This window comes from Lissotriton helveticus, chromosome 12, assembly GCF_964261635.1.
Source record: "Lissotriton helveticus chromosome 12, aLisHel1.1, whole genome shotgun sequence".
Taxonomy (NCBI): domain Eukaryota; kingdom Metazoa; phylum Chordata; class Amphibia; order Caudata; family Salamandridae; genus Lissotriton; species Lissotriton helveticus.
The window spans coordinates 828516564-828543375 of record NC_136073.1 but is presented as its reverse complement, the minus strand read 5'-3'; the positions used below and the strand labels follow the sequence as shown (position 1 = coordinate 828543375).

The 26812-nt window shown below is 41.1% G+C and overlaps 2 protein-coding genes across 2 annotated transcripts in view; both read left to right on the top strand.

Moving 5' to 3' along the window:
• LOC144799365 (uncharacterized) overlaps nt 1-15206 on the top strand; it is a 129713-nt gene extending 114507 nt beyond the window's left edge. Inside the window, exons 12-15 of the mRNA XM_078670632.1 lie at nt 1773-1935; nt 5236-5269; nt 7182-7216; nt 12093-15206. Coding sequence (XP_078526758.1) covers nt 1773-1935; nt 5236-5269; nt 7182-7216; nt 12093-12124 — 264 coding nt within the window. The 3' untranslated portion in view covers nt 12125-15206. The remainder of the gene's footprint in view (nt 1-1772; nt 1936-5235; nt 5270-7181; nt 7217-12092) is intronic.
• Nucleotides 15207-23546: 8340 nt separating this feature from the next.
• The window catches only part of LOC144799680 (excitatory amino acid transporter 5-like), a 258239-nt gene continuing 254973 nt past the window's right edge, over nt 23547-26812 (top strand). Inside the window, exon 1 of the mRNA XM_078671162.1 lies at nt 23547-23723. Within this exon, the coding sequence (XP_078527288.1) occupies nt 23547-23723 (177 nt within the window). The remainder of the gene's footprint in view (nt 23724-26812) is intronic.

The window sequence follows — 26812 nt, the reverse complement described above, 5'->3', positions numbered from 1 at the left end:
GGACCTCCACTGGCTCCCAGTAAAAGCAAGGATTGAATTCAAGGCAATGTGCATCGCCCACCGATCCTACTGGGGAACGGGTACCACCATCAACCGTACCCTTATAACCGCCTACCACCCTAACAGACACCTTAGATCGGGGGCTTCTTACCTCACCACAGTACCCCGAGTTAAGAAAGCTATGTACGGAGGCCGTTCACTTTCTTATTACATCGCCAAGATCTGGACCACGCTCCCCCTTATACTCAGATCAGAGCCCAGACTACTGACCTTCCGTAGACACCTGAAAACCTGGCTCTTTAACAAACCTGAGTAACTCTCTGCGGCTCTGTCTCTGCTCCAACCTTCTGCAGCGCTGGGACGCCCTAGGGTAGCCATCGCGCTATATAAATCGTCTTTTCATTTCATTTCATTTCATTTCATACTTCCGCTTTCAGGGGCGGCCTTAGGCATGTGCAAGCTGCGCACCTGCACAGGGCCGCCAAACCTCAGGGGCCACCACGCCAACATATTTCCTTAATATAATAATCCTCTGAGGATGGATACATATTTGCGTGGCGGCCCCTGGCAGGGATTTGGCAGCCTCCGGCTCTGTTCCACTTCCAAACACCCTGACCCCCTCTCTTCACTGGCCTCCATGCCTGCGTTCCTCCGGGGGCCCTCTACCTATGCTCCCTGCCCGGGGCCACCATGAGCCTAGAGCCGCCCCTGCTGCTTTCCATAAAGTACCAGTTCTTCTGCGTTCCTCCTGCATCTTTTCTTGCCCTACCCTCCCCTGTGGCCCTCTTTCTTCTGCCCGTCCTCCTATACTACCATTTATTGTACCCCTTTTTGTGGTCACTCTTGCCCTGCTCTCCTACTCCTACCTTCACCACACCACAACACCGTATTAACGCATCCTCCTGTTGTTTCTCATGACAAAACGATAACTGCTCCACCCCCCATTCATCCCCTACCCCATCCTGACACGTCACTTGTTTATCCCGCCCCACCCTAGTGGCAACTCTCTTTCTTCTCCTGCCCTCACCTCATGTATCTGACACATGGTGAAATACATAGTACTGGAGGAAGGTGTTACTTTAGCCCCCTCCGTCCTCACCCTGCTCCCATAATGCCTTGTATAACACTGTTTTTCCACACTCGCAAGTGAAATGTCAATATGGTGCCAGAGAAAATGCAACATTAGGATTGAAATCTACTCACTCTGGCACCAGTCTGGACATCCACCTACACAGCTCTCTCCTGCAGCAAGGTGGTGCTGGTTTGTTGCCTCTGCATGTGAGCCACAACATTTCCCTGGATAAGTTGTGCCTTTAACAATAATACTGCAAGTTTAGCATTTTTAGGCCACAAAGATTTTGTGTTGAAGCATCATTTTGGCAAACCAGACTGGATTCCCTGGGATTCTGTCTCTAGCTGTGTGTTGTTAATTAAGTGTTTGAAAAGATTCCTAAAAAATATATTTTTATTTTTTAATCATGAACCAAAGTTACATTTCCCTGAGAGCTGATTTAGAGAGATAGCTCCGCTGGCCATGTAACAGGTAGTCAGATGTAGAACATCTTGGCATCCACAGGGTACACACTATCTAATGTGTCCAGTAACCTTTGGAAATCCACCCCATCATGCCCATTGCAGTAGAGCACTAGAGAAATATATTTCAGGTCATGTGAAAAGACAGCACAACTCTTACCTTTGAGCATCTATTTTGACAGAAAAACTCCCTTTTCCTCACAGTTGTATCTAATAATGTGGGATCTATTTGATTTCAGCTCGAAGGCGAAATAAAGGTTTTGACTACGATGATGGTTGATCCCAACGCAAAGATCAAGAAAGGTGGAGGAAAATATCTTTCGCACAAAAGAGGTGAAATTCTAGAAGTTGTCGAACGGACAAGTCTGGAAAAACTGCTGTGCCGCAACACCAAAGGGAAATGTAAGTGATATTTTAATTTTAATCAACTTAGTCAATATCTGAAAGAATTAAATACAACAGAAACATATACTACCAAACTCTTTTCACTCGTTTATCAATACTCACTTGTTTTAAGTGCATTCTTTTATGATGACAGGCCATATAGTGTAATAAGAGTGACATTTTTCAAGGAGAAAGTTTGAAAAGAACTGGTCAATGCCATCATTTTTTCTCTATATTTGAATAAAAACAATAAAGAGATTTTTGAAAAAAAACACAGGCAACAAGGCTCAACGAACCAGGTGTCATCATTACTGTTTTCTAGTTGGGGTTCACTGGAAATACAAATACAACATACTTTGAATAACCAAGATCTTAGCCACTCATTAATTCAATATCAGAATGATCAACTTTACCAACTTTCTACTGACTCATACCATACCAACTCATACTTTACCAAGGCCCTAACCCCTCATCAATCCAATATAGGAAATATGAACTTTACCAAATGTATACCTACTCATACTTTACCAAGGTCCTGCCCACTCATCAATCCAACATCAGAATGATCAACTTTACTAAATTTCAAAACTTTACGTGTGTGGATACAGCCATTTTCTTTGTTAATCCTGTATATTACTAAAAGCTGGAGAGACAAAGACTTGCAGAGGATAAAATCTGCGGATGAATGGAGCACCTGTGAGATGTACTGGAGAGTGGCGGGACAAGCTACTGCTTGTGATCTCCAATTCATCAACTACCTCTCTGTTATAAGAGAACTCTGTACTTTCTGTTCTTAGTTCCATGTATACTTGCCACCCAAGGTAATAATAGTAATTATGTAGATTCCTAAAAATATAGCTCCAGACAACTCAAACTTTGGTGCAGTACAAATCTTTGAGCATCATGTAAAATTCAGCTGGTCTCAATCCAATATAATCCAACTATCTTCAAATTGTTCCAGAACACATATTTGTGAACACAGCCCTTTATTTACATGCAAGATAATTTATTTTTCATATAACCCAACTCAGCAATTAGACGCCAACGGGGTGTATCCTTTCAGGAAGTGAAGACCAGATATGTAGGTAGCATTAGATGCACAGGAGTCAGTGTGTTGTGACATTGGGTAGAATGGAGCCTGAATTACCAAAGTTGGGGGAGAGCAAAAGTGCATACAGAATAAGATTTTCTTTAAACTTTTTACCTAGTATCATGCCAGGCCTCACCCCAACAATGGGTGAGTTGAGCTTTTGGTATTGAGAAAAGGGGGTGGTGGTTTGAAGGTCACCGCCAGATTCATGATCTTTTATAGAGAAATTCACCATTGAAACAAATTGAAATTGCACAGTCAACATAAGACGAGCAAAAGTAGCAAAGGTTCAACGAATTACAGTACAGATTTATACAATATTACCTAGCACTGTCCCCTAAATGAATAATAATTTGACCTACTCTGACCTAATGTCATAGGATGTAGCCGTATAAATATACTAACACAAAACAATGGAAGCCTCATAATTAAATGGCCTACAGTAACATAAGCAGGAAAGCCTTGAAAGCACCAAAAGACTTCATCCGTGGTTCTTCGAGAACAGCATATCGTCACAAAGCATCAATCCGCATTATTCTGCGTGTGGTATCAGAAGAAGGAATGGAAACATGACAACGTTGAAAGCAAAGAAGGTGTCAGGGACTGGTTTTGGACCTAGTCTACAAATCATAGAAAAATACAGTTCTATAAAGTGAAGTGGTTTCATATCTGTGCAGAAATGTTCATGAGCTTAAGTGCTCATTTTATTAAAACATCTTAATCACATCCATGAGAGAAACAAGGAAAGGGATTCATACTTACTGGCAAGACGCAACTGTGCAGTGATGGTATCTGACTGATTTGAGCACTGCAGAGATCCAGTGTGAGATGCCTTCACAATACAGTTCCCTTCCCATTGTGCCATGGAAGGAAACTACATTGTAGAGGCATAACTCCTATCTGAGTACTTGCCAGTGTGGTTGTTGGACCATACAAAACACTATACTCTGAATACCTAACACAGAAGAACAGAGCGCCTTGAAGCATCACACTAAGCGCTTCACTGTTAGGTATCAGGCCAGAGAGAACACTGCACTGTGATTTATCACTCCAGTTAAGCACTTCACAGTGAAGGTATCCCACCATAGAAACACATGTATTGTGATGTTTCACATCATAGACACCACCGCAGGGCAAGGATGTTACTCCTAGTAGACAAGGCCTACACCATGGCCTATTGTATCAAGCTGAGCACTTCACTGTGAGGGTATCCATCAAACCCAGCACTAGACTTGTAAGGTATCTTTCCCAGGAGAGCTCTTTAATGTGAGAGTAACAAAGTACGGTGAACACTGCACTGCAAGGAATCCAACCAAGCGGAGCACTTTACTGCGAGGATTTGTAACCAAACTGAGCGCGACACAGCAAGTTTAGCATCACACCGGGGCTAAGCTCCTCAATGTGAAGGCTTCACACCAATCTGAAATCTTCACTGTGCAGGTATCACACAATGCTGATCATCTCACTGTCAGGGCCTCTCACCAAGAACAAATCTACATTACAAGGTGTTTGCACCATTCCGAGAGTCTGACACACCTCCAGTACACTTTATAAGGAAGTCCCATGTGGTAGTCCCTTCTCTTTACTAAACACAGTGGTGAGGCCCCTCCTCAACCCTCGAACAAAATACAAACATTGGCAAACCCAGTGGGTCTGGGTTTACTGTGTTATCGCATGAAACATAAGCACATTAAACCCAACGTGAGTGCACAGAGAGGGCTTTAGCTGGAAATTGGTCACAAGTGTAGCTCAATGCAAGCACTTGAGTGGAGGGAGAAGGATTCACCCAAACAGCAAATAATATTAGGTGGGAGATAAATATTATATCCACTGGGCTGAAACAATAAAGGGATTGACAATATCTCAAGCCAATGGGTGAACAAGGCTGGTTAAAAAAAGTCAGTGGTTTAAAGGGGTGGATGCAAATAACATTCTTCTAATAGATTGTTATAAAGAATAGGTCAATATGACAGATCTACAGTGAAAACCCCACCCTAAAAAATTGAATCAAGTACACCACTCACTTATTGAGATTTGCACTTCAGAGGAATACAGGAAACACACACATGCCTGTGCACACATACATACAGGTGATCCATGCAGTCATCCAAACACATACCAAACGTGTTCCTCAAGTTCAAACTGTGTAGCCACTTAGGAGGCTTCTACTTGGCAGTTCAAACAAGATAACTTTATCTAAAGTATTGTTAAAATGTTTTCTCTTGCAGACGGCTATGTCCCCCGGCTCTATCTGCTGCAGGTGTAAGTATATTTTAAGTAATATATTAATTTTACACTTTTGGTCTATGTTTCCTCATGGACTTGAGCTTCCCTGAATGAAGGCTGTGATATAAGACATAGCAATGCACATCTGCATTGAGGAATGTCATGCAGAAATTTCTCCCTGAAAATGTATGCATCTAAAATGTCTCATTATCTCATTATTGTGAGTTGATCAATGCAAAAGTATAATTTCGCCTATCAGAGGCCTGAATTAAAGTTTGGCAGATGGGATTCTCTCTATCAGGGCGACAAAGTGAAGTACTCCATCGCAATGAAGGAGTACTAACCAATTAATTTAGAGATATCTGCTGGCCAGAGATGTCTCACGGGCATCTCTTGCATTGACAGGTGCATTGACCGTAATGGCGGTTCCTGTCAATCCATTGACAGTTTGGCGGTGGGCTCCAGCAACATGATTCAATGATTTTATTTTTATTTTCAAAAACCAAATCTCAAAGCGGGATTTTGTTATGAAAAATTAAATAAATAAGCAATGACATTCTTGCCATGGGAGGAGGTAATTTTGGAGGTATCACGGACCCTTAGCCCCAGATTTTACCGTGACAGGAAGTGAAAACTTGCCATTTGTTTGCCAACTCTTAATAAGGTGGGCGTACAAAACCTCTGACGGCTCTTGCTCCGTTGGGCTGTCTGAGGTGTATTTTGGTGGCAGAGACAGAATAGCAGCCTCCACCATCGACATACAGATGGTCCTCCCAACTCAAAATAGGGATGGCGGACCTTCAGTTTGGCACGGAGGGTACTCAGTCGCCTGTGCAATGTAGTACCCCTTCCACCAAACTCTAAATCGCAGAGCCTGTAGTGCCATTAAAAAGGGACCCAATCGGTAGCGGTCGGTGGTGGAGTGCTGCCGGGCGGTGACGTGGGGTAGGGGAGGGGCAGGGTGGGGGGTAGTAAACTACGGAATATGGCCAAATACAGGTAAGTAAACATATTAATAAATAAAACAAATGTTGTTGCGCGCACTGCATCGCAATGATTAAATGAACACACTTGAATGAACACTATTGATGTTCGTCTCCAATGTGCAGAAATGCTAAAACTCATACAGGCAGCCTTGCACTATTTACTTATTTATTTGGATAGTTGTATATTTGACAAGGGTGTCAGCGTTGGTTCCCAAAAGTGCACCAGGAGAGCAGAGATATTAGTAGATATGATGCTGTTCTGCTCTCTCCCGTTCATGCAGTGCATCACAGCAACTTGCAAGATTTCTTTTTTTAAATTGACCATACATCTGTGTGCTTAAGATAGGACAGCACAGAGTCTGGAATCTTTTTTCGACCCCTGGTCACAAATTTGACTCTCACAACGCTGCCTCTGCCTTCGAGGGTCATACATTTACCACCACTGAGTTGTGTAATAATACTTATTACACAAAATTATGAAATAGCAAAACATTTAAGTAAAGTGGCTGTTTGTCAAACTATTTGTTTAAAGCTGTCTTATATGGTTGGATTTCGGCAGGATATTTTTGTACATATGAGCAGCATGTGAAAACTTAGATTGTAAAAAACTTATATTGCAAATATTAAACTATGGCTAATGGCGCTATCAAGCACTTGCCATCAATGATGTCAAGTCTAGAATCCGAATAGTAAAATACCACCAATAAATATATTTGGTAACTGAATTTACCCAGAATTAGGACCATGTCAAAATGTTTGTGACAAAAATTTGTGAAATATTGGGATTTTAGCGTCTTTAATTTATAGAGTCTATTTTTTTAAATTTATATTTTGACATGAACTATATCTTTCAGTCATTTAACACATTAAGCAATTGTTTCAATCAGTGCTCTTCAGAGAGAAGTTTAATGAAAAATGAATGCAGAAGTACTAACAAATTTGGGTTTTTACTGTTATTTCAGGGAAAAAGACGTCTACGACTACGTTGACATGTCAGGTAAGAATGGCCTCTAAAATAAGGATTGTAGTTCCTAGAAACTCTCTGGATATTCTTATTTTCATATATATTTGGTTACAATACAAATCTTTTTGTATAGTCCTCTGGGTTTGCTACAATTCCCAAAGGCCTAGTCTAGCCCAGTAGTGCACCAAGTGAGCAAATCATGGTCACATCATGGATGAGCCCTTTCAAGATTTTTTTATTGCAAGACAAAATTATGCAAAATTAGGTCAACCTCACTTGCAAGTGGACCTTATCCAAATGAGTCCTTGAAAACGGGGGGGTGGTTGCCCTCTGCACATACAAAGCATCGGCCTGGGGATCAGGTGTACGCCATGCTATTGTTGATAACAGCACTGAAATAATGCTGAATCATACTTCTCATGTGTGAGATATTGGCAAAGATATTGTCGGGGTAAGCAATACCCTAATCAGACATTGAATTGCTCAAGTCTTGTTTACCTCATGCTCCCAAAACAATCTTGACGTTTGTGCATGTTGGCATTTCTTTATACTATATTGCAGCGGTAGTTTGCATTAGGTCTGGGACACCTTTTCAGAATGCATTGTTGGAAGAATATTGGATGTAGTTTGTCTCATTTGGGATAGGTTGTATGAGGTGCTTGAGGTTCAATAAGATGCTTTAAAGAGGATGCATTATACATCACTGCAGGAGAGTATGTGGTGTTACCTAAATCATGAAAACTGACATATACTTAAATACCTATTTTCTGAGCTATTTATTTGGCCATCTGCATCCTGCGATTAGGTTGAAGGGAAGAGTCAGGTTTGTTGTGCCTTCAAGAGTCTGAAGGTTTGTTGATTTTTCTTATTCATGCCGGGATCACGTTCCATAGTTCTGCTATTTGGACATCGAACAAGAATCTACCAGATCACAAAGTTTTTGAGGTTGTGATATTCAGCCTAGAATATTGTGTCTTGCTTGGTGATAAGGGTGGATTTTCTTTGAAGGATGAATAATCAAGTCTGACGGATTGACAATGAGTGATGCACATAGCTTTGATGGTGACGTGTGTCCACTGGCAGCCAGCGTACATATATGATGCCTAGCTTGCATGGTGTGGGTCCAGATCATTCGTTTGGAAGCTGTCGGGCAGCTGCATTATAAACATTCTGCAGTTTCCGAAGTATCAACAAAGTTGTTCCCGGCATAGTCCGCTGGCATTGTCATGATTAAAAGATGCCAATGCAATGGGATTTGCCCTGTACATCCCTTCATTTAGATCTTTTATTTGGAGACTTGATTTAAATGAGGTAAAAGTGATGGTGTAGAATCCCTAATTACCCATAAATTCCATACTTTGCTTGAGTGGGACAATAGTGGTCCTAGTTCTTAAGACCAGATGGCTGTGTTATTGTAGATGATTATTCATTGAATACTAATATCTCAGTTTTTGTGGTTTTTAATTTGAGATGTGCTCTACAATCCAGTGATCAGATACTTGCGGGCGTTGTCCTGTGGTACAGGAGTCAAGAACCAAGGAACTTTTGATTCTAGGTAAAATTTGTATGTCAATGGCATAGGTGTAGAATAAATGAGCATTTATTGAGGACTGAACTTGACTTTCAATAGAAGTGGAACTCGGTGAGAATTAGGGATTGCCAGCAGTGGATTTGAATGCCATGGAGAGGGAATGAAATAAAACGATAAGTGAGGTAAGAGGTGATCCATTTTATAACAACTCCCTAAACCCAATATGCCCTCAAGCCTCTGACAGAGCATACGGTGATGACCCACATCGAAAGCAGATGAGGGGTCAAGAAGGAGGAGTACGACTACTCTATTAGAGTCAACAACAGTGTTGATATCATCTCCATCATCATGGTCAGGATGGAATCCTGTTTGAAAGCACAGGATAATTTCTTCAAAAAGAATGCAGATATTTAAGAGTAAGTTGATATTTCAGTGACTTCGCCTGGAATATGGCCACTCATTTTCAGTTGAGAATTAGAAGGATCTGTTGGACCAAAGTAATGATATTTTGGAAAAGGTTTATGTAAAACATTTTGATTGTCATTCGAGAGGGCTAGTCTTTTGAGAGTGGTTGATGCTGGAGTCAGCGAGCTGTTGAGGAGATGACCTTGGATGTATGTGTCGGACATGGGTCAGTCTGTGATCCCCAGGCTTTTGTGGTGTTGGTGAACAGTCCTTGAAAAAGGAATGAGTTGGAGAGAAGTAGCTTCTTTTTTACCTGTTTGTTCTGTTAGAAATGGGAATGATAAGAACAGATTTCTCCATTTATTGTTCCAGGTCATTGGCTTTTGTAATAAAGTTTCACGGCCAGAGTGTTTAAAAATACATGAGAAGTGTTCTTTTTTTCAGCCAGTGCATTGAGGGATGTGGAACTGATTAATAGTTTTATGTAATCTGGTTGATAGGCAAGTAGCTTCTGAGACACACATGAGCCATAAAATGATTTTCCCTTTTTGAGAATGGCTTTATATGTTGTGGAATGGTGTAGAAAGCAAATCTGTTGTTATTGCTATGGGATTTGTTCCAGAGATTTTCCGCGGTCTTTCAATTTGATTTCACTGATTTCCGTGGAGGGATCTTTCAGCTGGGTTTTCTGAGAGGCCTAGGGGCTGCAAAGGATTTGAATAGAATAAGGTTAAGAATAGTTGTCATACTAAGGTAGAATTATCAACTTTTATTGTTGGCTGGTGAGGAAGGAATTAAGAGGAAACTGCGGTACCAGTTTGTTTGCAGGGTCTACGTGTTAGGCTGTTTGCATTGGACTGCTGCTAGTTTTCGGTGCTGATGGTTTGGAAACATTGATTAAGATCTCATGGTGGTCAGTCGCAGTGCTGGGGGTTGAACTTGCTTAAGACAGACTAGACAGTCCTCCTTATCTTAAGATACTCTTTAGGCACTAAAAAACTTTAATAAGGCCCAACCTTCCATAAGGGATCCATTTAATGCAAAGGACTTAGTTTAGTGTACAGTTCATCAGGCCAGCATTGATATGTCCTTTGCTGATCTGTCAGAGATTGCCTGTGATATCTATGATAGGCTGGCAGGTATCTCTGCCTTCAACTGAGCCAGCACAGTAGCCCTGTTGACGGCACGGATGCTTTGACCAGAGGTTGCCATGTTTTATGTGCCTTCTCAGCAAAGTTTTTTTGTTTTTGAAATACAAACTCCCAAACTCTATAGTTTATTATGTTTCTTTAAAATGAAGAGTTTTCTCCTAATGTATTGAAGTCAATTCTTTCGGGTCCTGTTCAAGAGCATCAGACGTTCCCTAGCAGCCCTGAACAGTAATAATGTATGACGGAATGTCTGCTTAAATAGGCTGGACATTCTGTTGCCCAATGTTTCCACTGGTGGAGCCAGTAGAGGTACTGTCGGTACCTGACACTTCCTCCGTTTTGAAATAGGGCAGAGAGAGCCGCAAGTTGGTGGACAGCACATCTGCCACCATTTGGCAGATTCCCAACATCCGCAAAATTCTAAATCAGTCCAATTCCATTCAAATGATCAGAGATGGGCTCTGACCTACAGTGGGCTCCTCAATCACTGATCAAAACATGTACCAGAGTGTAGACTGCCTCAATCGCAAGAGATCAGAATAAAAACAATATAGAAAAAAGAAATCCCCATCACCACATAGAACTTTATGCTTTACACAAGATAAGGATGCAAAGAGCTGTGGCTATGGATGGCTACATATTTATTCTTGACGTTAGCACCACACTAGCCCTATAGGATCATTACATCCAATTGGGGCCCACTACTTTTAATTAGGCTAGTGCTCCCTGAGAATAAAACACTTTTTTTAGGACTGCCCTAGACCTATTTTAATACAATCACCCACTGCACTACCCAGCCCACTACCCACACACCCGCACTCACCCTACGGCTTCATCCCAAGAGATCTCTGCCAAAGAGCCCCTTCGCGGGTGCCAGACGGACATGGCATCACGGGTCCGATGAGGAGCAGGCCCAATGATGAAGCATGACACCCTTCGGGGTGTGTGAGGGCACACCTTAGTAAAGACCTTCCTTAGGAACTACATACCCACCGCGTTTCTCACTAGTTCCCTGGAGCATGTGTGCAGGACCTGCTTAAAAATAGCTCCTGGTTCCTATTGTTACAATACATAATTGTTCTCCAAGCTATGAACCCGAACGTCTAGAAATATTCTAAATGTGTCATGCCTTCAAATACACATCTATAAAGACTTTCATGTAACTATGGAAGCAGAAACAATGTTTGCTCCATTTTGCCTTCATCCTGATCTGAAAATTGCATTAAAAATATTGTTTCCGAATGAGTGTGGAATATTTATTTTCTGTTGCACAGTGTAGAAAACATGTTGAATCTTAAAATATGTTTACATTTTTGGAAGAGATATATGTGACACTCACATATGATCTAATATCAGTAACGTCAAAGTAGAATTTGTAGGTTTATAAAATTTTAAACTTCATCCAACATAAAGGAAGCTCAGGTTTGTGTACTGTGTAATATGCTGTTAGTCCCTTTACATGGACACAGGACATCAGACTGCGTGAATTTTTTTCGTTGTGATCACTCACATCTGTTAGACTTAAGTGTCGATGGGTAAACATAACATCACTGCTCCACAAGCTTGATAGTACCCTTTCACTGTTGCCACATTGCGACTTCCAATATAGGGGAAGAAACTAGCTCCTCAGAAACAAGTACTCGTTCAGCAGCATAGTAGTGGACTTATGCCTAAGTGTTGTGAATACACCTTATTTTTGCAGCTTTGTAAAAGACTTTAAAGAAAGTAAAGTGAAACTTAAAAACAAGACAATGAGCAAAAAAGTATTTTTAAATGTTTACATTTATTGAATAGTGATGAGAATGTGTTCCCTTTCTGGCAGATATTCAAAGGATCGTCAAATGTAACCCGTGATCCATTACAGCACTACGAAGTCTCGCTTGGGAAAAAAGACATTATCCTCATCTGGTCTAACAATTGCAATTTGCCTCAATTGGTGCAGAATCTACCAATTAAATACAGAGCACCGAGCCTTGCAGATGTTCAGAGGCAGAAAGTAGACCCTACGCTGAAATGTGGAACTGCTTCCTATCAAAGGAAGAACAGAACTTAAAAAATAAGATATTGGACTATGAGTATGAGTCTCAAAATATGGGTGCCCATGTTGGGAGGATAAACTCAAAAATATACATTACTCATGTCAATATCCCACTATGTTTCAGTCAGTCTAGGTTGATGTTAGATGCTGGAAGAGGAACGTCCTCGGTATTCCATTCTAGAAATCAATCCGAACTAACGTGCATTCAAGGAATTGTCTAAGTCTTTTGATGCAAACTCTCTGCCTGATCTTTCAATAAAGCAAGCCAATATGAGGAGATGGATTTATGTTGTGAGATCACTCCATCCAAGAATAACTAAGAAGACGACTCCTGAAGAAGGCTCACTGGCATTGAATGTGCACTGAGCCGAAACATAGTTGTGTCAGTGCTCTACAGAAACGAAATGCACTCTTTTATTTGCCATGTAAGTTCAGGACTAAGCCATGCATTTACTAGGATGAGAAGATTCACTGTAAACACCTGTCGCAAATCATCCAGGTTGTGAGGACAGGACAAGGTGCTGGAGTATTTGCTAAACTAACCCACTTTCTCATGCAGTTACGTTTAAATACATGAAAACATGTAATGAATATATAGGTTCAGACTGTGCTGGCCGGGCTACGAAGTGATATGCAGATAGAGCGAAAAGTAATTTATAAGTCTAATGTAATGTTAACACAATAGTCTACATTTCAAACTTATCATTAAAAAGGAATACATCCTGATAATTGTTCCAGGCCTTAATGGCACATTTACAGACATATGTGACCTTTGCCTTTTCTTTTTACCCCATAGGGATGCTTATTGTGCAAAGAAGAGATGATCTAACTTTTTTAACAAAAGTTTAAGAACTGTATTTTCTCAAGAGAAAATACATGTATATATATGTTCGCAAGGGAAGAAAAATAAAGATTGGTACAAATGTACTTACTAAAATATTTTCTTTTTTCTCTTCCTGTGGAGATTATTTTTCCTTGTAGAGAAGCCATTTCCCCTCTACTAAAAACCAATGTTTGTGGTTTGGCCTTCCCCTTCCAACCCAGGAAATAGATTTACATATGCCCTTGTCAGAAGTAGATCTCCTACTGTTTTCTGGTCAGGGCGGGCTCACCGAGCAGTTTTTGAAAGCCCACATACATGTTCTTGTGTACATGTTAGGAACTAGAATGCCATATCAGAGAGAAGTTGCAAGAAGTGAGAAATCCTTGCGTATTTATGGACCAAAACCATTGCAAGGCGGGTTTGGTTTGTAAGTGAGGTGGAGCCCACCTAGAAAAGACTGGTCAAAGCTCCTTGCTGGCTTTAAGAAGACAATGCTATAATCTGGAAACAGCCCAGGTGCAAGGATCTTCATACTCAGAGGCATAATGATCATTTGCCACTGGAGCAAAAGGGACATTTTTTAGGCCATTCCCTATGACTGCCACCATTTTGAATATGTATAGTGTTATTGTAAGGCTGTTGCCTATTGTAGCCTTATTGTACATGGGGCTCTGGCAAGAAGACAATGGAGGGTCTGAGTGCAGGGACTCTATACCTCTACATGAGGAATTACAAAAAGCCTGGCTCCTCATTCAGATTGTTAAATGATGAAAGCAAGGTCTGCTCAGACAGAAATGTATAGAATAGAATACTTCCAATTTTTATTTATAAGGATATTTTGAGCCACCAAGAAGTTATGTGACCACAAATTCAGTAGTTTAGAGATTACTTCCTTGAACAGGTCAGGGAAATCAAAGTGGATTTGCAATATTCTTTTTTATGTACAGAGTGAAGTAGTTTATTCCTTGTGATACATGACACAACACAACCCTGCCTGAATCATCTTATAAATCCTGGTCTCTTCCTCCATCAGATGAAATATGCCATATATTTCTAGATGTGCAGAATAGATAAGAAATGTGTACTGTGAAAATAACCATGTTAAAATGCAGATTGTATTGGTTGCACACACATCTTTTAAGCAGTTTAATGTAAAGTTGCCGTCCGAATTTGTTGTTTAGAATGTGCAGTGACATTCAGAAAGATCCCTTCTGACTGTACAATGAATAGACTTTCTTCCATATCTATTAATCTTATCAACTAATGATTAGGATTTTTCAAGGAAAGACCACAAGGAGCACATTATATATGTATGGGAATATCAATTATGTTTCAAATGTAATATTTCAATACCAGTGGAGGCCTAAGTCCCATGTCATCCATTTAACTTGATTGTTTCTTCTTGCATTCCTTAATACAACTCAGACTCTATTCAACAGGTGGTAAAGACTGCAGACTAATTCAACTATAGTAGTATGTACTGGAGTCAAAATGTGTCATACATTTGAGGACGAAACAACCATATGGTATGAATATTGATGAAGAGCTGAAAGTACAGCTATAGGAACATGTCATCAAATGAGGGAAGAAAGCTCGAAATTAAACAGGGTGAAACCGAGAGACAACCACTGCAATATTGTGGGAGAAGGTATATACCAAAATGATAGCCATCTGCCACTTGACTATCTTCACTGCAGCTAAAAATTGTCCAGTGTTCTAATAAAAAGTTTGTTCAATCTGCTGGGAAGCTGCAATCTCTAATTTAAGTTGGAAGAACCTTCATTGCTGGTGCGGGCACTTGTTTTCAGTTTTTCCTTTTTTTTGCGTAGTGCATCTCTGTATAAATACTTTAATGAAATTAAATTTTACGTCGGAATTTATTTATGATAAAATGACTGTTTATTACTAATAATTGTAAAGAAAAATTGCTGTAACTGTTGAAATTCTCGATTCTGTGTGAAGGACGGACGGGGTTTTGCATATTTGATGCCATACTTTTCCCTTTTTTGTATCATGTTCTTAATAATTGTTGTGTATTGTTTTAGGTAACCGGACAATAAACATTTTTTATTCTACTGGTTTTTAAAGCACTTGCAGCCACAGTTTTGGGATGCTGTGAATAACGTTCTTTACTAAACCGCAATTTCTCATTCTATTAACCTGAGAGGGAAAATATGTAAAGCTCTCCTTACTTGGGTCCAGTTCTTTTACCTTTGAGGTGCACATAGATGACCGCATTAGCCCCCCCAATTTATCATACATAAATGAAAAGATATGTTGTTGCTGTGTGATAACACATTTTAAGTTAATTTTACTCACATGGAAAAAAGTTGCCCTCATGGAGCAGCAGGCGCTGTGACATCACAAAGGAACTATTATAAATGTGTGTAGTAGAATAGTGATGTCCATTCCTAATTAGAGGTGGCTAGTTAAGTAACCTCTGGACTGTAATAAGCTTATGAAGAGCAGGTCTTGGTCTACTGGCAATGTAATGAGTTCAATTTCTGACAGGCTGATGCCTCTTAAAAGAACGCGTTGTAAGGCCGATGTCACATGTCAGCCTCCAAAGACATGTATGACCCTGCCCAAGTCCTACTAACCCTTCAGAACGACACAACGTTTGGAAATCTTGCTGTTTTCATGATAAATATTTGCAAAAGCCACAGTGGGAACCCCTTAAAGTGGGCAGTGTTGTTTAGTTTGAAACCAGACATACATTTACAATTCGGGCCTATTATAAATGCAGACTTAAACAGTTTTCACCAGTGGATGACACATGTCCCCTGGAAGCATTACATTTTTAGTTATGGTATATGGAGATTTTTTTCTTCTTCTTTTTACAAAATATAATTAACAATGTGTTCATAAAAGAATTTACAAACTGTGTGGCTGTTTTGATTCAAACACTGGAAGCTATATTCTTACTTTTGCATTGATTCTGAATGTTTGTGCATGTGTCATTTACTGCAATGCCACTTCTGATGTCACTTCCAGTGATTCTGCCTCCAGTGATGTCATTGAACAAAGGATGCTGGTTGGTCCTCTTGCTTCTTTAGTAACCGCTTGATGTCTGTGCCATAGGAAGTAAACTATACTTTTCTGTCCTATCTACTTCAACTCTAGGTGGTCCCAGCTTTTAATGTAATCATACAATCAAGAAGGCAGCAAAATCAGAAGTGCACTATTTCCACTCTTGTCTGTCCATGAAACAAACACAATTAGCTCACCAAAGGTTGTATCCCAGGCCGGCTTCAAAAACATTCATTCATTTTGTTCTAATAATCCTTTAATTTAGATTTAAACCTAGGGGCATATTTACAATAACTGGCGCATCCCTGCAAATCAGCAGGGATGCGCCAGTTATTGTGCGCCATAGCTCCGCCATCATGGATGCGCCGCATTTACAATGCGGCGCACCATGGGGCAAAAACCGCACAGATGCCTGACGCATCTGTGCCGTAAAAGTGGCGCATTGCTGGAGTTGCGTCGCAAGCGTGACGCAGCTCCAGCAATGCTCTGGGGGCCCTATCTAGTTAATGCTGCGTCAATCCTTACGCCTGCTTCAGGCAGGCGCAGGGTTTTGACGCAGCATGGGCCTAAAAGTGACTGAGTGAAATCTTGTAGATTTCACTCAGCCACTTTTAGGAGGCGTTCCTGCGCCGGAATGCCCCCCCCCCTTGCGCAGGAACGCCTACATGTGGTGCAGGGCTTTACAACGTGACGCATCTCCCAGATGCGTCATGTTGTAAGTACCCCGCACCATGGCGCAGGATTTGCGCTGCCGCTGCTTCACAAAAGTGACGAAACGGCGGCGTAAATGAGATGCCAGGGGCTTGTAAATCTGCCCCTTAATACTTTACAGTCATTAAATGTTACGAGTTCAGGGGACATAAATCAAGCCACTAAAACAGCAATCTAAGCATGATCCCAGCTCTCTGACACTGAAAAAAAACAAGCCAAGCTCCCAACCCTATGTTTACCGAAAATATTGACAGAGAGTTGTTCAACAGACTATAATGTTGAATATGTTGCCTATGTTGAAATAATCAGCTACTGTTCTAATGCAATAAGCATGCTAAATAAGATCCTTCCCAGACAAGCTCACTGATAACTAGCTGCATAGCTCCTAAAAACAGCTAAAACGTAATAAAAGGGACCTCTTCCCTTTTGTGAATGACCTGCCAACTCATTCTTGGTGCTCAGTATCTTTTCAATGGTTTGCAACCAGAAATCCATTCGCAAACAATTGACACATAAGGGAAGCCTACAACACGGCCCTTGCAAATTACAAATTGATATTCATTCTTAATCTAATTTTTGGATTCTGTAACATTTTACCAGTTCCTAAAATTGGATTGTACGTATGGAAAACCAACTTTGCAGTCGCAAACACTCCTATTTTACGAATCACAGCATTTGCGACCTCAGAATAGGTTACCACATCTAATGGTTCGCGGCCAGAAATCCATTCACAAACAGTTGCCATAGAGGCTAGCTATTTGGAAGGGACGCCTACAACATGGCCCTCACAAATTACAAATCTGTAATAATTATGGATACTATTATTGGATTCTGTAAAATTTTACTTGCTCCTAATATGGGTATAATGCATTTGTGATCTCAAAATAAGTTATCACAGAGAACCCTAAAAATCTATACTTGTACACATCCCTGACACTAATGCATGCAAGCCCCTACATAAAAGCACACAGCCCCATCGATAATGCACAACCACAAAATACTTCTAAACATACCAAAAATAACTCTACATATAGACACCCCGTCCATAGATAGAAATGCCTACAACCATGCCAGCATCCACCCCACAGCTCCATGCACGGGATGTCTATGAATATAAACACACACTGCAGTGCTTAATTTGACCCGGTGGTTTCCGGTGCTCGTCACCAGCACTTAATTGTCAACATCAGGCTTGTAACAGTCTGCCGCAAGGTGGCGCTGTCTGGCTAATTTAGAGATGCCCTTAACTTTCACGGGGGAGGGCCCAGATGGTAACAGCCCTCGCCCGGTCAGACAGGTCTCACTGTGGTCAAGCTACTCTGTTATGAGGGTGTTGATGAAAGAGAGTGACTGATGTCGCAGTGCAGAAAAGGTGTGTAAAACAAGAAAAAAGTGTGGTAAAATTGGATGAGGGAGTACTGAAAACAATCTTTATTCTGATGCTACTCACTCCTCCAACATTAAAAAGTAGTCAGTGACAGTTTTCATAAAATAACTGCTCTTTCATAAATGGTCATGAAGGAACCCCAAATGATGAAGGGCGGTTCCGTGTGGTGACTGATGGGCATCCTCATTTGACCTTTATACGGGTTTTAGACGGGGTGACCCAAGATAGAGATACACGTGGGAGGTGTTCTTGTTTATTTGACTTTTTGCGTATACATTTACTTCTTTCTAGACCCTTTGACACTTTTGTGTAGTTAAGTTTGATTAGGGAACGTGTCAGAGCCTGGTCTTAAAAAGTCCCTTTGGCCCCAATAAATCGGTGTTGTGTTAATTTAGAGATGACCACAACAACAGTTAATTAAATATACATAACAAATAACTATTATCTGCTGCCCAGGCCATTCTCATAGCTTTGGGGGTCCCGAAATAGTCTGAATTGTCACACTTGTGGGAGTGTGAAGGTTGGTAGTTGTGTTGTTACAATCACCGGCAGCATGGCAGGGGAAATGAAATGTGTGTTGCAAGCTGCAGTGGCCTCCTGATGAGGGCCCTGGCGCTTTTCTTTTTTTTTTTTTTTTTACAAATGAAGCACTGACACACCGACAGACAAAAACATAACAACTCCATTTGTCTATGCCCTAAAGCACACACACACACACACAGATCCATACCTGCAAAATCCAACCATATCTCGTACACATCAGTACACACAACACAACTATAACTGAAATAAAAACACAATAAAACACCCATGCAAGCACACACCAACATTTCTATACATCCACAACACACAGTCAGAAATACGTAGACTGAACATAGACACACGTTTCATACACTTGCATAAATAAAAACACCCACGTTTCCAGAAACAACCCGGGCATCATTCTACATTCATTCACAGACTCAACATAGAAATAGCTACACGAGACATGTTGCGGGGGTCACGCAGCGCTCCAAGAAGCACAGCGCGCGCACACCTTACCCCCCCCTGCGCCCAGATATAGCCGCGTTTTATATTTAGCCTCATCAGGACCGCAAGCGGAAGGGCTTTTGACACCACACGGTATTTGTGGCTCAGGAGGAGTGGGGGGGAGGGGGTTATCCAAGACTTCACACCTGTGCCATTCATGAAATCCATCCGTCGGTCCACCGGCCCGCCCATTCACCCACCCAGCCACCATCCATCCCTCCCTCCCTCCCTGTCTTCAACCCATCCATCCATCCATCATCCACCCATCTATCCATCTATCCATCTATCTATCTATCTATCTATCTGTCTATTTCCACTCTTTACTTTTTGTTTCCCTATAGGCTCATATGTCTCTGTCTGCCTGTCTGATTGCCATTTGACTGTCATCGGTCAGTCTGTCGTTAGTCTGTCTTCTGCCTCTGTGTCTCTCCTGTTCCTGTCGGTCGGCCTGTGTCTCTCTCCTCCCTTCTGTCTTTCCACATCTCCCTGTCTGTCTCTGCTGTCCTCGCCCTGTTACATCTCTGGATAATCTCGGTGTTTCTCTTTGGCTATCTCGCTGAGTTATCTGACTTCTCACCAATACATGTAATTTATAATACATTTAGAAGGTACCTCCACCAACCTTTATGTTCGATGATTTTTTATTAATTTCAGCTGTCGTCAGGTAAAAATGCCACCTGCGCATCCGGCCTCTTTTGCTCGTCGTACATTATTCAAATTAGCCCCTGCCGGAGATCAGGGGATTACCGGAGGTCGCGTGATGTCATGAGCTGCGCTCAGCAGATTACCATTAACTAATTAACTGGGCTTCTGATTTAAAAGCCTCGTGCAGTCAGCCACTGCTCGGGGACTCGGGCTGAGGAAAACCTTTTTTCTCTGCCTGGCAGGAGCCCGTACAAAGTTTATCGAACTTGATTCATGTGAGCAGGACTGAATCGGGTATATACTGGGCCACTGGAATTATGCGACAGGAGAGGGCCAAATTATGCGGCAGGGTTGAGTAAATTATGCGACAAGAAAATCCAAACTATGTAGCACTATGCAACACATTTTGTAATTCTATTACTTCATTTATTTCTTTTTTTAAACTTGGTAACACTGTCTGGGCATTGGTTGCACCCCACTAGTACCAATTTAACACCCACATTTAGCAATAAGCAACAGAAAGTTGACCATTCCTGTTTTGCAAAGGGCCTTCCACCACTCGCTGCATTTTTAGTAACTTTTGAACTGTTTGAGCTAGAAGCAATTTTTTTGTTAAATCCGGCAGATTATGCGGCAGATGATGGATTATGTGGCAAATGTATAATTATGCGAAAATCGGGGCAGACGCACAATCACATAATTTCAGTGGCCCTGGATATAAATTGGCTCAGTGAGTTAAACACTGAACATCAGTATTGTGATGTCAAATGACAGCAAGGGAAAAGGGCCACACTGGCTGCTCTATTAGACTCCAGTGGTCCACTCTCATCCCTGAACCCTGGTGTCACTGCCCCTGCTGCAGCAATGGGTGCCACACCCCTGTACCTGGCCTGGGCTACTTCCGGTGGCGTGCCAGACCGCAACAGTCCTAATATGGCCCGCATCCTCAAAATAATTTACAGATGTGTGGATTTCCTTGTTGTGTTACATCTGCCCTATTCCACACCGGGTTAGTTGTGTATTGTCTATGTATTAGTAGGTAGCTCCAACCACACTGTAGGTTGGGCCGGTCTGGTCTGTAGGGCAGTCTGGGATGCCTGAAGGGCTGGTGTGAGGAATCAGTTTGCGGTTTTGTGTTTTGGCTGCTTGTGGGCCTGTTTTGCGGTCTTTTTGGACCGGTTTTTAATGTTGTTTCCCTGATATTACCACAAACATTTCCTGCAGCATGCTCAAAGTCCATGCAGTCCCAGAAACCTTGCAGAACAGTTATACAGCCTGTCTTTCCAAGTTCAAAACCACCCCAATTTCTAAACATGGGCCCCTTTCTTTAGCAGTCTGACTTGCTACAATTGGGCCATTTTCATATTGGTGCCACGCCTATTTTCCCCTGACTGTAGGAACCAATGAGGCGGGATATTCAAAATCCGCTCACCTAGGTGCCCTTCGCTTTCGTTCTTGGGAGTGGGGGGGGGGTGGGGTGGGGGGGTAGTGGCTGGAAACTAGGGGCTCAAGGAGGGGTAAGGAAGAGTTTAGGGAGGGCCATGGAACTATAATAATCACCCACCTAGCATAAGAGTGAGCCCACTGCTATTCACAAGCTACACTTCTAAAGTTACTTCTGCCAAAAAGTTATCACACAGTTGTAAATGTACTAAGGCCCTGCCCTGGTAGAGCACCACACATGGTCACCCACAGGTACTGCAACACACTGCCATAGAAAACAGTGGCAACCCTGACTTAAAATAACACCCCGTAGGAAATAATCTTAATATAAATAAACTGATTTGTACTTGTAGAATAAAGATTTATATTTAGCTTTATATTCAAATATTTTTTTTAACATTCATAAACTTACATGTTCCCCTATACTTTAGTGTGTGGGCATCTCCGCCATGGTGGCAGAAGTTTCCACTAATGTGTGAAAAGTTACCAGTACTAGCTTTACACTGGTCAATCCGAGTGTACACACAATTCTTGACAGATAGAAATTTAAGGTCAAAAGCAAATCCAATTTTTTTATTGTCCAACTGAATGTAAGGTGGGCAGTGATAGAAGCTGATGCCGAGGGCTCATTTGTGAAAGCAATTTTCTTTGGAGATTAGAGAAGCATAGAGCCTTCGGTTATTAGACTGGAAGTTGAGATACTGAAAATGTATAGGGTTGCACTTTTTATTATAATGGTAGGTGATGGAAGCATTCTGACCCACTGTGAAACCTGCAAAATCCAACAAGTGAAGAATTTCCCACTCAGAATGGTTTTGTGGTTGTTTTTGTGTGAAATTGTTCTGCTTCTGTGGTTTTGTCGTTTAGGAAATGTTCAGCTGAATTATTATGTGATTTGTGTAGTTTACATCTTTTGAGAATCATGCATTCTATGAAATGTCAGCAGGTGGTGAAAATGTGTGCTCTGCATCCTGAATGTCGTGACTTTTTTCACTGTTTGCAGGACAGAGAAGTGAAGTACCATGAACCATGGCTGTTTCACTTCTGTATTATCCATACAAATGCACCACGCCTATTCATCAAAATGGGAACAAGTTATGCTCTGTGACAAAACAGTACAATACAGACAATGATAAGGTGTAAAAGACACTTCTGCATCACTTTTACTCACACGAAGATAACTACACACAGAGGATAAGACTCAAAACAAGTTAAAGTCACAAATAGAAATTTATGTTTTTTGGAAACATTCATGGAAATTGTATGGACACATAAGCTCTCATTAGGAGTTAAGGACTCATTTCTGACAGCCGGACAAACACGTGTCGAAATGACTAGTTGTGTGACAATTATCCCACCCTTGCAGTTTTCCCTTGATAAACTCTGGCAGGTCAAATATACCGAAATTTACTGGAGGAAAAGAACTAAAATTAAAGCAAAAGTTTTCAACCATAAATCTACTGTGTTAAAACCCAATTCTTCAGGTTATGCCTCATTTTCCATTTAAAAACTCAGAATGAGAGGTATTTACCACACCTCACACCTAAACTCGAATGAGCGCCATAGAGGTGAACAATATTTCCTGAGGAAAAAGCATTGATGGTTGAAATTTGTTTTCTACCTTATTTTTACAAGATTTACATCTACAGAATTGTATCTTCTAAATAGTATAATACATCGCCTTTGTACTCTATCGATCATTGAAATAAAAGATTGTATTACTTACATTCTAAGGTAAGGAATCTGTCACTAACTAATGTCTCTTACAGATATATCGTTACACAAGTAGTAACTTGTGGAACATGGTGAATAACTAAAAAAGGCTGTACGTTCAATGTTTGCGTCTCACAACGCTAGCCACTTAGCTGAGGACTGATCCAAGGAAGGACTGATCAGCTAAGATGTCAGTTGTAATTAAAGAGTGAGGATTCGGAAATAGCTGGTTGGGAACGCGCTCCCTCCTCCCCGCGACCCTTGGTAATTCCTTGGCTTGAGCGGTTGCGCTCTGGCTGATCTGCCTCAGAGGAGCCCTGGACCGAGGAAGGGATGTGCATCTCCGGGGCTGGAGGCATCACCGGTGATGGAGGATGTCCAAGGGCGGTGACGCAGTCTGCACCCAAAGTGCAGACTCCCCCCGCCGTGGGAGCGGCGCGCGGGGCGCAGGACCATCATGTGGGAGCGCTTCAAGAAGGCCCTGCTGAACACCTTTTCTTTTAGGTATGGTAGTCTTGGGAAGTGGTTCACCGCCTTCTGGAGAAAAAATGGCCTACTCACCCTGTCGATGCTCTCCGTCCTCACCGGGTGTCTGATCGGGTTCCTGCTGAGGGCCTTGGAGCTGAGCGAACAGGTGAGTCAATTTTTCATACAAATCCTGTGCTCTGTGATTCCACAAATTGAAATCCAGGTAGCTTGTTTGCTGATTAGGAGATGTTTTATTAATTGTATATAACTTTGCATTTCCTTTTGTATTCTAATGTACACTTTTAAGAAGTTGTATTGTATTTTCTTGTATTTTTGTACGATTGTGCATTTAGTTGTTTCCAAACTGGCAAATACATTCAGTCAGTCAAAATACTTTATTCGATTTCATTAAAAAATCCTAAAAGATATAAAACATTTATATAGATTTAAAAAAGAGTTTAAAACTTGCGATTATAAACAGTACATTGGGTAATTATCAGAACATTGGGTCAACGGTTGTGCAACATGAGATCTATTGTGCATTTAGTTGTTTCCAAACTGGCAAATACATTCATTTTATGTCTGCCAGAAACTTAGGTATGAGCAAATTGATTTGATCAAACTCCACAGCATTCCATTTTTTAGTTGATTCTGCGACAAACATTTTCAAGAATCTTCATGACTTCTGGTGGGGTGTAGATTAAGATAAATATAACTGGAACAGGTCTGAGATTATGACTAAACAACAGTTTGACATACAAGGCTTCAGCAGCTTTTTCGAGGAAGGGTGCCACCTCAGCAGTATTTTACTGATATAGTCTCCTTTTTATGATCAGGTTGTAAAAATATTGTGAAAACTATCGAAATCTGGATTTCCTCACTTTTGAAATACAAATGTAAAGTAGCCAATTAAAAAAACAGATTTCAGAGCTGTCTAAACTATTCCTAAATTTTTAGTAAAGCAAACAGAGGCAGAATTTGAAATGTTAAAAAATTAGAATATAAAAGAAGTTACATATATGTTCCTTTAAAGTGCCAGTTCCTGTTCCTTCCAAAGGCTCGACATGGGAATAAATAGGAGCTCCATGCATGAGGCCTTCCCAGGAGAGCAGAGATCCACTTTCAAGCAGTGGGAAGTTGTGAATGAAATGTTGAAAAAAATGAAATTGAAAAAGGAACTCTTTATTTTCAGCTAGGAAAACGTTACAACGCAAACATTTACAACGCATGCTTTTATAACACGTTTTTTACAGTGCACCTACCATTACATTGCAACGCATGCCATTGCAACGCATTTAAAAAAAATACCATTACAATGCATTTCATTACAACGCATGCCATTACAATACATAATACTTTTAGGGTAACAGTAGGGTATGCGTTGGATAGCGTAGGGGGTAACAATTACTATTCTAACTCCAGTGAGTGCAAAAGTAGGGTAAGTGTTGGATAGTGTAGGGGTAAAAATTACTATTCCCATGTACCCCAAACCACATACCCACCTTAAAACAAAAAAAACACCATTGCTTACCTTATAATGCGTTGTAATGGCACGCGTTGTAATGGTATGCATTGTAATGCATGCGCTGTAGTGACATGCGTTGTAATGCATGGGTTGTAATGGCATGCGATGTAAAGGCTGTGTTTATTTAGCAAGGACCCCCTGAGTATATGAATCTTATAATTCCTAGGTCAGGGAAAACAGTACAATTGAAAAATAACAACCTAGGCAACTAATATTTAAAATACCTTAATGGTAAAAAATGATGAATAGTTGGCTACAGCTGACTAAAAGACATGGTTTTTTATTTAGTAATTAAAACAGTTGACAATTCATTTACATAAAACAAAATTAGAGTTAAAAATTCTTTATCTATAGTAGATAAGTGGCAGAAAAATAAGACTTATTTTTCTGCCACTTATCTACTATAGATAAAGAATCCTTTTATACTGTTTGTTAACTTCTGTGTTATGGTGTTTATGATAATGTACATTGTGAATTTTTAACTCTAATTTTGTTTTATGTAAATGAATTGTCAACTGTTTTAATTACTAAATAAAAAACCATGTCTTTTAGTCAGCTGTAGCCAACTATTCATCATTTTTTACCATTAAGGTATTTTAAATTATAGTTGCCTAGGTTGTTATTTTTCAATTATGCGATGTAAAGGCACCTGCATAGTAACAGCAGCCTTGTAAAAGCAGTGTGATGTAATGACTGCATTGAAATGGATGTTTTCCGTGCCAGCAAAACGTCTACCCACTCACTAGACAGTACCGTGGCAAGCTTCAGGGGCTGGATCGTCCCACTGTGAATGTCCCACAGTGGTCAAGTTTTCCTCCCACCCATTAGACCAGCTCCGAGGCAAGCTTCAAGGAGAGAAAGGTCCTGATGTGCATGGTCCCCAAAGGTACATTCATGATCTCCACCCACCCAGTAGACTAACACAGGGGCTAAAGTCATGGACTGAAGGGCTACTGCTGTGCATGATCCAACACGGTTCCAACAATCAACACAATATATCACATACAACTTTGGGTTCCATAGTGAGTTGTCTGCAGGTCAGTCTCTGCCGCTGACCCCCCTCTGTGTGAACTTGAATTTTGTGCATAACGGAGGACAGACGCCTGTGGGTGGTGGGGTGCACAACTTGACTGAAAGCCAGCTCATGCACTCCACCTTTGCAGTGTCCTGCCTTTAGATCCCTGGTCACCCCCGCTGTGCACAACTGAAGACAATGGGCGGTGAGGGTTGGACGCATGTGACGAGTGGGTCACAGAGCCTGGCTGGCGTTCACGCCCTACATCCTACACTCGACTGTGCACAGCTAAAGGAGGCATGCTGATGTTGAGTTTCAGGGCCTGGCCCTGTGGTTTACACACTTCTGAATACAGCTGGAGCAAGTGGACAGCCGAGTTTGGCTGTGCTGATGGTTTGGAAACAGTGTTTGTATACACAATCATCTGTATAGATAAATTATGGGGCCTTCCATCATGATATGCAGTCAACTTCTGCATCACATACTTACAAGCCATGTATAAGAAGGCTTAAATTGTCTACTACAAGTTTTTTTATACAGAGCCGAAAGCTATTCCCTGCTAATCACAGCCAAATTGTGTGTGGTGTAATGGTTAGTCATAAACAGATGATGATGTGAAAAGACAGGTCCACACTAAATATGATCTAAAATCCAGGTTATCACTGAAAGCCTCATAAGGTTAATCTGAAGTTGTGGTTAGGCTTCTATACAACAC